This window comes from Myotis brandtii, unplaced genomic scaffold (assembly GCF_000412655.1).
Source record: "Myotis brandtii unplaced genomic scaffold, ASM41265v1 scaffold374, whole genome shotgun sequence".
Classification (NCBI taxonomy): Eukaryota; Metazoa; Chordata; class Mammalia; order Chiroptera; family Vespertilionidae; genus Myotis; species Myotis brandtii.
Genome location: NW_005364372.1, coordinates 726752 through 739570, shown reverse-complemented (window position 1 = coordinate 739570; position 12819 = coordinate 726752). Strand labels below are relative to the sequence as shown.

Below are 12819 nucleotides of genomic sequence, written 5' to 3'. Positions count from 1 at the left end.
CACTATCATAAAATTTTAAAGCTATTCTTAAAAAGGTGAATACTAACACACAAATCTATCATGACCAAACTAAAATTTGTCAGATCTACATATTTAGACAGTATAAACAGTAATATTTTTTTATATTTTTATTAATTTTTTTACAGAGAGGAAGGGAGAAGGATAGAGAGTTAGAAACATCGATGAGAGAGAATCCAACAGCTGCCTCCTGCACATCTCCCACTGGGGATGTGCCCGCAACCAAAGTACATGCACTTGACCGGAATCAAACCTGGGACCTTTCAGTCCGCAGGCTGACGCTCTATCCACTGAGCCAAACTGGTCAGGGCAACAGTAATATTTTTAATAAATTTAAACTTGTTTAAAAGTTCAAGACATACAACAAATCTTAGATGTAATATGCAGTACTGATTTGCTAGCTCTAATTACATTATGAGATGTTTAGCAACACTCAATTATATAGTTTATGTAAGAGTTACAGTTTAAACGAGTCTATTAATTTAGAATCAGCCAGATTGATGTACACTAAATGTTTTAGACTGCCACATGGAATTAAAACAAACCAGTATTCTATTTGTTAAAAATTCATTAATGTACACTTCAATTTAAAATATTTATATTTGGTAACAGTATAAAAACTAAAAAAATAATCTTCTTTAAAATCTTGAACTATTTTCTTTATGCATGCAAATCAAATTTCAGTGTTTTCCAGAATATTTTTAAATGATTTTTCTGTAAAATTTTTAATTTTAAAAATAAGCATTACAGCCCTAGCCTGTTTGGCTCAGTGGATAGAGCGTCAGCCTGCAGACTGAAGAGTCTCGAATTCAATTCCAGTCGGGGGCACATGCCTGGGTTGTGGGCTCGATCCTTCGTAGGGATATTTAAAAAAAAAAAAGCATGACACATTGCCAGTTATAAAAATAGTCACAGAGGTATAAAGTACAGCATAGGGAATCTATATATATAAAAGGCTAATATGCAAAGTGTCCCCTCGGGAGTTCGACCAGGAGTTCGATTGCTTGCTATGATGCGCACTGACCACCAGGGGGTGGTGCGGAATGAAGGAAGGCCCAGGCTGGCAGCCAACAGCCAGGGAAGGAAGGCCCCGGCCAGCAGCTGGAAGGCCCAGATCGGCCTTGACTGCCAGCCAGGCCTAGGGACCCTACCCATGCACCAATTTCGTGCACCAGGCCTCTAGTATAGTCAATAATATTGTAATAGCTATGTATTATGTCAAATGGGTACTAGACTTATCAGGGTGATCACTTTGTAAGGTATGTAAATATTTAATCACTACATTGTACACTTGAAATTATTATAACTTCATGTCAACTATAATTTAAAAATAATTTTTAAAAAACACTTTAAAATATAAAATAAACGGCATTTTGAGAAGCAAAAAAAGCAGTTTAAAAACACCATTAGAAAAAAGAGAGTAGATGCACCGCGGCTTCAATAGTGACGGCTTCTCTTGCCAGCCCCTCCCCCAGGAGACTGCTGCAGTCGGCCAGCCCACTGTAACCATGTGCGACCAAAAGGCGGTGATCAAAAATGCCGGTATGTCGGAGATGCAACAGGACTCCGTGGAATGTGCTACTCAGGCGTTGGAGAAATATAACATAGAAAAGGACATTGCGGCCCATATTAAGAAGGAGTTTGGGGGGGATAAGGACACATTTGTAATACCTTAACTAATAAAGAATTAAAAAAAAAGAAAAAGAAAAAAAAAAAAGAAGGAGTTTGACAAGAAGTACAGCCCCACCGGGCACTGCATCGTGGGGAGGAACTTTGGGAGTTACGTGACACATGAAACTAAACACTTCATCTACTTCTACCTGGGCCAAGTGGCCATTCTTCTGTTCAAATCTGGTTAACAGCATGGACTGTACTACACACCCAGTGATCCATCCAAAAATAAGGATTGCAGCCTAAATTCCAAATACCAGAGACTGAAATCTTCAGTCTTGCCTAAAGGAACACCTTGATCTTGAATCTTTATTGTGTTGTTTTGTACAGGGTATTCTCTGTACTCATTTATTGTGGTTATAAAACAATTAGCAAAACAGCTTGAAAAAAAGAAAAAAGAGAGAAACTTAAAATATAAAAATAAACTACAATAAAGATTTTTAAGCCCTAGCTGGTTTGGTTCAGTGGATAGAGCATCAGCCTGCAGATTGAAGGGTCCCGGGTTCAACTCCAGTCAAGGGCACATGCCTGGTTTGTGGGCTCGATCCCCAGTAGGGGGTGTGCAGGAGGCAGCCAATCAATGATTCTCTCTCATCACTGATGTTTCTCTCTCTCTCCCTCTCCCTTCCTCTCTGAAATCAATAAAAAATTTTTTAAACACAGAAAGTTAGGAGGGGGGCAAACAGTAACAGAATTAAATTTAGATTTAGAGCATTGAACTAGTTCCGGTATAACGTATTATGCACGTGCTATTTAAAAGGACTGCTCTGAAGTTTTCGGAGGTTGGGGGCATTTTTTGTTCTTTTTTAATATTTGGTTAAACACTGTAAAACACACTTCTTTCCATATTGATGATGGGGTAAACCACATGATGGAGTTTTCAGAAAATTAGAATAATCTGTAACCAGTATTAATAATGAAACCTTGCATATTGTTAATATCCTTTTAATAACAAAGACATTTAAACAAGTTTTAATGTATTACCAATCCAGATATGGGTAAATATACTTTACTCCTAAATCAAGACTCCACTATTTAAATAGCATTGAAATACTGTATTCCCACAATTTCCTTCCCTCCGGCTTCCAAAGCACCTTCAGAACTGCTTTTTAAAACTTCAAAACAGTAAGGGGCATAACTGAGTAAGGAGTATTTTTTCTAAGAAATGTACATTCCTAGGTGCTTTTATATGTATATAAATCTCCGCCCCCCCCCCCAAAAAAAAAAACACACAAGAAACTACACAATGACTGCATTTGGAGAAAACAAGATCATTTTAATCATTTTTATTTATGGTTTAAATATTTCTATGTAACTACATATTTTTTTTAATCTTCCAACCTTTTTAATTCACAGGGGAAAAAAAAACTAGTTCTGCTTAATTCCTGTGGGTGTTTTGTATACAGTATATTATCTCAAGAAGATAGTTTAAGATTCCATTCGATTTGTGTCAGTGTACACACCACTCAGCCAGAGATGTAAGATCAAACAGACACACTGAAGAAATGGATAACAATGTGCTACTAATTTCACACTTGCTACACTTAGTGCATCAAAATGAAATAGACTGGGGGAAATGCCTAATCGTGAGCTAAAATAAAGTTAGACTGGTATGGAAAATACAGCTTACATACGATTATCAATTAACAGCGATGCACATGCTAGACAACAGTTACTACACATTATCAGGCACAGAGCACAGTACCTGAATTTAAACGCAATGAAGAATACATGAAGAATGACCTGATTTTCACTAGTTATAAAACATCACCAGAAGTGAGTCAAATAAATTAGATTTGTTGCACTTAGGCAGCTAAAGTCCGTTTCCAAGTGTACAACGCAGTGTAAGCATACAAAGATTTCATCTCGTACTGTGGACGTTACAGTATCATAATCATTCTGCCATCTGTGCTGAATCATGCCTACCGCTCACCACCGCCACGCTAGAATGCCTCTCATCTTAACCCTCACTTTGACAGAGCAACAAAATAATAGTAATATGGTACAATCTGTAAAATAAGAATTAGGGAGTCCACATGAACAGAAACAAAATAAACAGCAAAGAGAAAGCTCTTCCTTAGAGTAAACTTCCAACTAATCAATGTAGGAGAAATGACAGAAACAGCAAGTCCCCTCTCGCAGCCACTACAGTTTGAGGTAAGAATCAGCGATGAATGTTTGGATTAGTGAAAGTGATGAGAAACTGGAGCTTTACACTGTTTAATGCAAAGGAGAAAACAGGAACCTGACACTTCGGAGGCTGGTAGATACCACTTAACCAAGTGACCATCTTAACACCTTCACTATCGAAACAAACCCAACCTCTCTGGCCTCCTGATGTGGTGCACGGAGGACACCATCACTTCTGCGGTGTTCCACCAAAAATACATAACCTGATTCTAACCACGGAGAGACATCAGACCAACTCACGAGAGACATCCTACAAAATAACTAGCTTACACTCCTCAAACTCATGGAGGTCATGAAAGACAAACAAAAGACGAAGGTATTGTCCCAGGTTAAAAGAAACACCACAACTCAATGCATTAGGTATGTTGGATTGGATCCAGGATCAGAAAAAGGACATTAGTGGGACAACAGGCAAAATTTGAATAACATCTATAGATTAAAGCACTAGGATATCAATCAATATCACTGGTTCCCCCTCACCTCTCCTCCATCCCCTTGGCCCCTCCTCCTCTTCCACTTACTGTGTCTTCACTGTCCTTACGGTGTAGTCACTGTCCTATGTCCACATGTCTAACAGGCATCTCAACTCAACCTGGCCAAACTGAATTGTCTTCCCCTCCCCCATATGCTGCTCCCCACAATCTTGCTCATCACAATTAGTTTGCTTCTGTGTATCCATTCGTCACACACACTACCACCATTTCCCCCTCACTACCCTGGTGACATCACCACCATCACTGACTTGTGTAATTGTCATTTTCTCCTGACTGGTCTCCCTGATCCCACTCCACTCAACATGGTCTATTCTCAGAGTTCCCCAAACTTCAACAGAATTGTCCCAGTACCCAATTCAAGTACAAAGAAGCAGGTAACATTAATATAAAATTTGAGGTATGTTATATTCTCTTTTTGAACTAAGGCTTCATAATCCAGGGTATTTTATACGAACACCACATCCCGATTTGGACCAGCCACATCTCAATTCCTTGACAGCTACAGGTGGCCAGTGGCTGCCCTCATGGACAGCACAGTCCTAGATCCGAAGCTTTATGAGAGCAAGTTCTTGTATTCCCAAAAACTAAAGCAGTACCTTGGCATATAGTAAACACTCAAATTTGCTCAAATTAAAAACTGCTAAGACCCAAGATCAGCAACACAATCATTTGAAAAAGAAAACATACTAGCAAGCTATCAAGCCTTCTCATGCCAGAAAAAAATATATACAGAATGAAAAAGACGTGGTGAAATAACATGAAAGGAAATTGTCTTATAATTCTTGAAAGAAAAAAAATATTATCTAAGACAAGAAAAGTACCTCTCCTGTGATAGGAACAAAAGTAGTTATTTTCTAAAGTTAACCAACAATTACTAAGAACAAGGAAAACTGGCTGAAATATAGCAGAGGTAGGACCCCTCACGTGGCCATCCTTACAGACACAATGAGTCACCATAAACAAGCTTCTAGCCTCAAAATGTCTAGTTCTCAAGAGAAACTTCAATGATGTCCTGAGATTCTAATTAGATCTCTTACATTTTAGAAATAACAGGAGATGCTGAAGGCTGTTCATTTCCTTAGGCAAGACCTCTAGTTGACATGCACAGTTCACTTTGGTACCCAAATGACCAAACTCACTTCATGTTCCCCATGTGTGTTTAAATGCTCCCTAATTATTAAACATTTTATCTTTCAGACACCTAGATTCTTCCTTTGTGTTTAGTTTCTTTCCTTTTATTTTTTTTTCTCTTCCCACACCTGTTTTTCACAAACTGACTTGTGTAAAATTCCCTACGAAGGCTAACATGCCATGAAGCTGCATAAAATCCTCACTTGTTCTTGCCATCTGTTAAGTTATGATGGAAAGACATATTCCCAGGAATACCTAATCCAACTAATTGCAAACACCACATTAGTGTAAAGCAGCAATTGTCGATGCATATAGTATGTGGGCTCCTGCCGGTCCCTGAGACACTTTCCAAGAGGTCCAAGAAGTCCACACAATTTTTATACTCCTAAGTTGTTATTTGCCTTTTCACTGTGTTGGCATTTGCACTGTTGGTATAAAAGCCAATGGTGGGTAAACTGAGGCACCTGAGCATAAATGAATCAAGGCAGTAACACTAAACTGTAGTAGCAGTCACTGTATTCTTCACATGCAGTAATATGTAATCCGACTTTCATTTTCAAATGCCCTGGATGAAGCAGGAAAGAGTATTAACTTTCTTAAACAGCCCTTGAGCACACACACCTCCTTAAAATCTATGTGAAGAAAAGGGCAGTGTGCAGGAAGCACTTCTGCTACCTATTGTGGCTGTCTGAAGAAAACGCACTGTGCAGCTGTTTGAATTGCAGGATTGGACCCACCCCTTTTTTCATACACAGCACCATTTTCACATGAAAGAGCTAGAGACAGTATGGTTATTTAACCTTGAGTATCTGGTGGACATTTGCTCAAAAGAAAATAAAGTCAGCCAGCCACTTCTAGAAAACCTAACAGTATTTGTTGCCAATGACTAAATTTGAGCTTTTAAGTAAAAACCAGAATTTTGGCAGACTTGTCTACCACCATGAGCTTTGACAGTTTCCCAATACTTACGGATAAAAGAACCATTCAAAGTGCAAGACAGACCAATGGATTTTAATGTAACAGAATACACAAAATCCACTGATATGATTTCAGATTCCACATTTCAAACTAACCCCTTTAAAAACTACCACCTGTCTAGTTTTGGTGTAAAAACAAAGAATATCTACAACTATCTAAGAAGACTATTAAAATAATTCTTTCCTTTTCTAATGATATGCTTTGTGTGAGGCTGGATTTTCTTCACATACTTCAACCAAAACAATGTATCACAACAGACTGAATGCAGAATTGCTTATGAGAATTCAGCTATCTTTTAGGCCAAACAGTAAAGAAATTTGCAAAAATGTAAAACAATTCCACTTTTCTGATTTTTGTTTTGGCTTTAGAACAGGTGTTTTGTGTTTTCTGTATTTTGTGTTTTTGTTTTTCAAAAATCTTATGTTAGTACTAGCTGGTTTAGCTCAGCAGATAGAGTGTCAGCCTGCGGGACTGAAGAGTCCCATGTTCAATTCCAGTCTAGGGCACATGCTCAAGTTGCAGGCTCAATCCCTAGTAGGAGGCGTGCAGGAGGCAGCCGATCAATAATTCTCTCTCTTTGATATATCTCTCTCTCTCTCTCTCTCTCTCTCTCTCTCTCTCTCTCTCTCTCTCTCTCTCTCTCTCTCTCTCTCTCTCTCTCTCTCTCTCTCTCTCTCTCTCTCACTTCTTCTCTGAAATCAAAAAAATGTATTTTTTTAAAAAATTGTTGCCCTAGCAAGCTGGTTTGGCTCAGTGGTTAGAGGATAGAGCATCAGCCTGCGGACTGAAGTGTCACGGGTTCGATTCCAGTCAAGGCACGTGCCCAGGTTGCAGGCTCAAACTCCAGTAGAGTGTGTGCAGGAGGCAGCTGATCAATGATTCCCTCTCATCATTGATGCTTCTATCTCTCTTTCCCTCTCCCTTCCTCTCTGAAATCAATAAAAATCTATTTAAAAAAGTACTAAAAAAAAAAATACTATGGTAGGTTAATCTGCCCATTTTCAAAAAAATGTTATGTTAACATGAAATGAGTTTTATTGTAGTTATTTATTTTAAAATAGTTTTAAACATTTTTTTATCCTCGCCTGAGGATATGTGTGTGTGTTTTTAGTTGATTCCTAGAGAGAGAGAAAGGGAGAGGGAGAAACATTGATATGAGAAACATCAATAGGTTGTCTCCCCTACACGCCCCGATCAGGGATCAAACCCACAACCTTTTGGTGTACAGGACAATGCTCCCAACCAACTGAGCCACCAGGCCAGTGCTAAATATTATTTGGTTAACTGCTAATTAAATATAGATCAATTAAAAAGAAACAACACGAAAGCTCTTTGGGAGTCCAAAGTTTTTAAGTGTAAAAAGAGTAAAAAAAACCAAAAACACAAAGTTTGAGAACCATTACAATAGGGTATAAAACCAAAGATCTTCCATTAGCCTCTTCCTTCCTCAATCAGTTCCCTTTTGTAGAGATAACCAGGCTTTTCCTTGGATAACCTTCCAGACCTTTTTCTGTTTTTCAACAGACATGTACAGCTGAAATGGTTTTCCCCCAAAATGCCTATCTTTTTAAAGAGCTATCCCATAACTTGCTTTTCAATTTGCTCTTTACCACATCCTCTCATATACTAGTAAATCAATATCATTCTTTAAAACTGCCACACAATCCATCACAGTATACTTTGTTAAAATATGGTATATTTTCTTTGGATGGACACTTGTTATTTCCAATTTTCTACTAAACAATACTGCAAAAAAAAAGTCTTTTGCCAATTTCTATTGCTTTATAATAGAAATTGCCAGAAGAGCCCTAGCTGGTTTGGCTCAGTGGATAGAGTGTCTGTCTGCAGACTGAAGGGTCCCAGGATCAATTCCGGTCAAGGGCACGTGCCTGGGTTGCAGGCTCGATCCCCAGTAGGGGGCGTGCAGGAGGCAGCCAATGATGATTCTCTCTCATCATTGATGTTTCTATCTCTCTCTCACTCTCCCTTCCTCTCTGAAATCAATAAAAATATATTTAAAAAAAAAGAACACTGCCAGAAGAAAAACATTAAGCAGGCCTAAAAGGGACTGTTTAACATTACTTCAAAGTGCTTTTAAGGGCAAAGTGAAAGATGAAAAGAGGTTCTAGGTAGCTTCCTCCTTTTCAAAAACCTACCTTTTTTAAAAGTTTTTTTAAATATATGTTTTTATTTCTTTTTAGAGAGAGAGGAAAGGAGAGGGAGAGGGAGAGGGAGAGAGAGGGAAACATCAGCTGCCTCCTGCATGATCAAGCCCAAACATCCTGGGCACATGCCGTGACAGGGAATCGAACCAGCGACCTCTCAGTGCATGGGGCGATGCTCAACCAACTGAGCCACACCAGCCAGGGCCAAAAATCTACCTTCTGAAGCTCAAAAATGGGTAACTGCAAAATGTCCCAGGCAGTCAAATTAAGGCTAGAGATCCCCTTTGCTTAGAAAGTAGACCATGTGAAAGTTCCAGGTTACCTGTATACCTGTTAAAATGTAATGAGTGATGCAATAAAACCTACACGTTTATCTGCGTGTACTATGGACTACTACCCAGAGACCTTTTTACAAAGCCCTCTGTGGTGATTCCGAGCTTTTACCATATTACTGATTAAAACGATGCTACAGACTGCACAAAACCATGAGGACGGAGTTGTTTTCTATGACACTAGAAGGGCATTCACACTGAGTTCTAACAGCTACTGCCAATAAAGGCATGCCAAGAAGTCTCTGACAATTTGCTCTCTAGCTGTCCGAGTGTTCATTCCTTCACATTCTTGCCAACACCAGACAGTATCAACTTTATTCACTTTCCCCAATTGGCATTTTTCTAACAACTAGTAAGACTGAGTATCTTTTCCTAAGTAGATTGGCTTTTAAGATATCCCCTCTGAACTGCCACTTCTTACTGCTTGAACATTTTTATACTGTATTGTCCTCCTCTGTCTGCACTTAACAGGAATTCTTTATCCCCTCATCCTTTTTTTTTTTTTTTAACAGTATGATCTCTCTTAAGATAATTTCAAAATTAGACCCGTTTTAGGGATCCTAAGACCTACACATCTAAACATAAAGTACAAATTCTTAACTGACAACGCATAACCTATATTCTACAAGCAAACGTGAAACACTCCCATGTACCTGCTCATATGAGACAAACCATGGGCTTATACAGGAAGAGATATACTTACCTCTTATTTCCAACTGCCACACATAAACACACAAGCTTATTAATCTGAGACAATACCCTACAGGTGCCAGATACTTCCAGAAGTCTTTCTACACATAATCATTTAGCTCTCAACAGCCTTGTGCAGGTTTTATGGCCCCTATTTATAGATCAACTGAGAGGCTCAGAGAGTTTCACTAGTTTGCCCAGGATCAAGGAGCTGAGCAACTGAGGTCTAGGATTCCCAGCAAGATGCCACTGGCCCTCCCTGTCCCTGTGCTGCACGCACGGCTGCCCCTAATTCTGCTGTTTAACTGTGTGCACACAGACGTGTCTGCCTCGTTTTCTCCAAAGGTTCATTACTTCATTTAAGAGGCATAATAAAAATCAAATAACCCCAGGTGCTTTAATCATCACTACCAATGACTGTCTTGTCATAGCGGACCTTAAAAAAATAACACAGGCTCAGTCAGCCTCGGGGCAGGGTTCCTTAGTCCTCTCACAGTTCACCCTCATTACCCTGCCGGGGAGTATCCTAGGGACAGCTCTACACCCCATAGGAGGTTTTTGGGGCACAGCAGTTCCCATGAAGCACTTAAGAGGTACAAGCAGTTCAACGATCTCTGGTGAGCAGACCCCAAAATTAACACAGGCATGAAGTCTTGCATGATAATCCCAAATAACCATCTGCCAAATTAAACAGACTGAGCCCCTAAAGTTAAGCACATGAAAAATCAGAATAATGCACACAGTCACTCCTCAAGCACACAGGCTGCTCTTGCGTTGCCCCTCTAGGCTCAGCTTCAACCACTACCCTCTCACAGTTGAGCCTCTCTAATCCCAAACAGCTTATAGTTCCCCCACACACACCAGGATATTTCACACCGACATGCCTTCCTCCTGCTGTCCCTTCTGCCTTTTCCATCCCCAATGCACACGGTTAGCCTGTATGCTGCACATCCCTCTCTGAACCTCTCCCTCCCGGCTTACCAACACTCACCTCAGCCTGATGCCCCTCCTGTGTTCTGGGGCATACCAGGTACCCCAAGCCATATTTGCAATTTCTCTTTACCTGCAGAGATATTAATCCACCTTCAGGATCACTGCACCACAGTGAGGGACTGAGACAGAACAAAGTGAAAGCCACCACACCTCACTTACTTCTTCAAAGCAAGTATCTAATTCTTCTAGCTCCTGAAACCTAGACAGAATGGATTAGGGGCACAAATGTTCCATCTATGCTTGCTAAACTAAAAATTATATAAGCCATAGGGAATGAAACTCAAAAAATGCAGAAATGGGTAAACTAGCACTCCCCAAAATATGGAAATAACGATTTTCAACCACACTTATCTCTCCAAAGAAAAGGCATGGGCTTCTTTATTTTGGCAAGAACAGCTGACTTTTTTAAAAACTGACATTTGAGGACCACTCGGGAGACCGCCATCACTTCTCAGTTTTAACATCACCGCCTCTTAATTACACTCTCCAATCATCATCTGCCCAGCTAAAGTGGCAAGCTGAGCAGCATTTTGTTTTGGAAACTAATTTTTAATCCAATTTAACCTCAAAGTATGATTTAGTAAAGTTTCCAGTGCAAGGAAATACTATTAGTTTCTGAGGTAAGATCCCAAATTCAAGGTGCTAAGTATGGGAGAACATAAGCCCAAGCTATTCGAGCTAGAAGTTATCAAAACTAAAACATCCTGGCTTTTTATTTAATTTTTACATACAAGGGGCACAAATGAATCGGGACCTAGATTTGTCAGAGTTAGAGCAACACCCATTGTAGAAAGATTAAGATGCTTCTCCATGCTCGAAAAGACAGTTTTTAACCAAACTGTCTCACTGCCCACTTCACTGAAAACAGCTCTTGTTGGTCGAATTATGACTAACCATGTCAATATACGCTAACTTAGTGTTTGGGGCAGAACACTTTCAAATTTAAATGTGCAGGTCTTTTGACATAGCAATTCCTAGTATAAGAATTTGCCTTATAAAAATATATAACCAAGAGTCCTATTACACACATATTGTTACACACCTATGCTGAACAATGCAACTGTTAAATTGTTGTGCCTATGCTGAAGAGTCTTCAGGATACATAATTTAGTACAAGCACTAATTATATAAACAGAATGATTTCATTATTAAATTAAAAAGGGTTTGTGGAAACATGCAAAGAAGAATTTCTGGAAAATAATACACCCAGGTATCAGCTGCAAGACCAAGAAATACATGGGCATAGGGAGGATTGAAAAACAAGTATGTTCACATTTTAATTCATGTGGTTTGAATTAATTTGAATGTATACATATGTAAGAACTCATAAGCTGTTTACTTAATACTCATACACTCTATTGAATCTAGGTTATACCTTCCTTTAAAAAAAATTAATACATGCTCAGTGAAAATAAAGATTTCTACGTATGTCAGTCCACATCCCAAATCAGAACAAAGATTGTCCATATTCTGTTACCACCAAATGTAATCTACTTCCAGCCTTTGCACTCGAATCTCAAGGGGGAAAATACAACAGCTGCCCCTGGAGTCGCTACTGAGTGATAATGTTTTGATGCTTTACCCACCTTGTGCCCAGGAACCTGAGGCGTTGTTTCCATTCTAAGCTGCCCAGACCGCGATTTCCTCGTCCTTACACAACACCGTGCATTCAGAACATGGAATTGGGATCCAAACCCAGATCTAAGACCTCATGTCCCACATTCTTCTGGCTATACCTTTCAGTTCAACAAGGGCACATGAGGCAAGGATCAGGGCTCCTAATCAAAGAGGTTTCCACACAACTTCTCCTTCCTACTCTCTCCTAATCCTTAACAATATCCCACATTTAAGAAACTTCCCCCAGCCGGCATGGCTCAGAACCTGGAGGTCACGGTTTGATTCCCAGCCAGGGCACAAGCCTGCATCACAGGCTCGAGACCCAGTAGGGGGCGTGCAGGAGGCAGCCGATCAATGATACTCTCTCATCATTGATGTTTCTAACCCTCTCTCACGCTCCCTTCCTCTTTGAAATCAATGAAAATATCTACACTAATAAAAGAGAAACATGGTAATTAGCGTACGACCGCTACCCTTCCCATTGGCTAATCAGCATATCCTTATGCAAATTAACTGTCAGCCAAGATGGCAGCCGGCAGC

General features: G+C 39.6%; 2 protein-coding genes across 3 annotated transcripts in view; one reads left to right on the top strand and one right to left on the bottom strand.

Annotated features, from left to right (window-relative positions):
• IGF2BP3 (insulin-like growth factor 2 mRNA binding protein 3) overlaps window positions 1-12819 on the bottom strand; it is a 105340-nt gene that overhangs the window by 80901 nt on the left and 11620 nt on the right. The gene's annotated exons all lie outside the window — the stretch shown is intronic.
• LOC102239519 (dynein light chain 1, cytoplasmic-like) lies at window positions 1522-2070 on the top strand. The gene is made up of 2 exons (XM_014544627.1): window positions 1522-1655; window positions 1740-2070. Exons 1-2 carry the CDS (start codon window positions 1527-1529, stop codon window positions 1875-1877), a joined length of 267 nt encoding a protein of 88 aa, XP_014400113.1. The 5' UTR covers window positions 1522-1526; the 3' UTR covers window positions 1878-2070.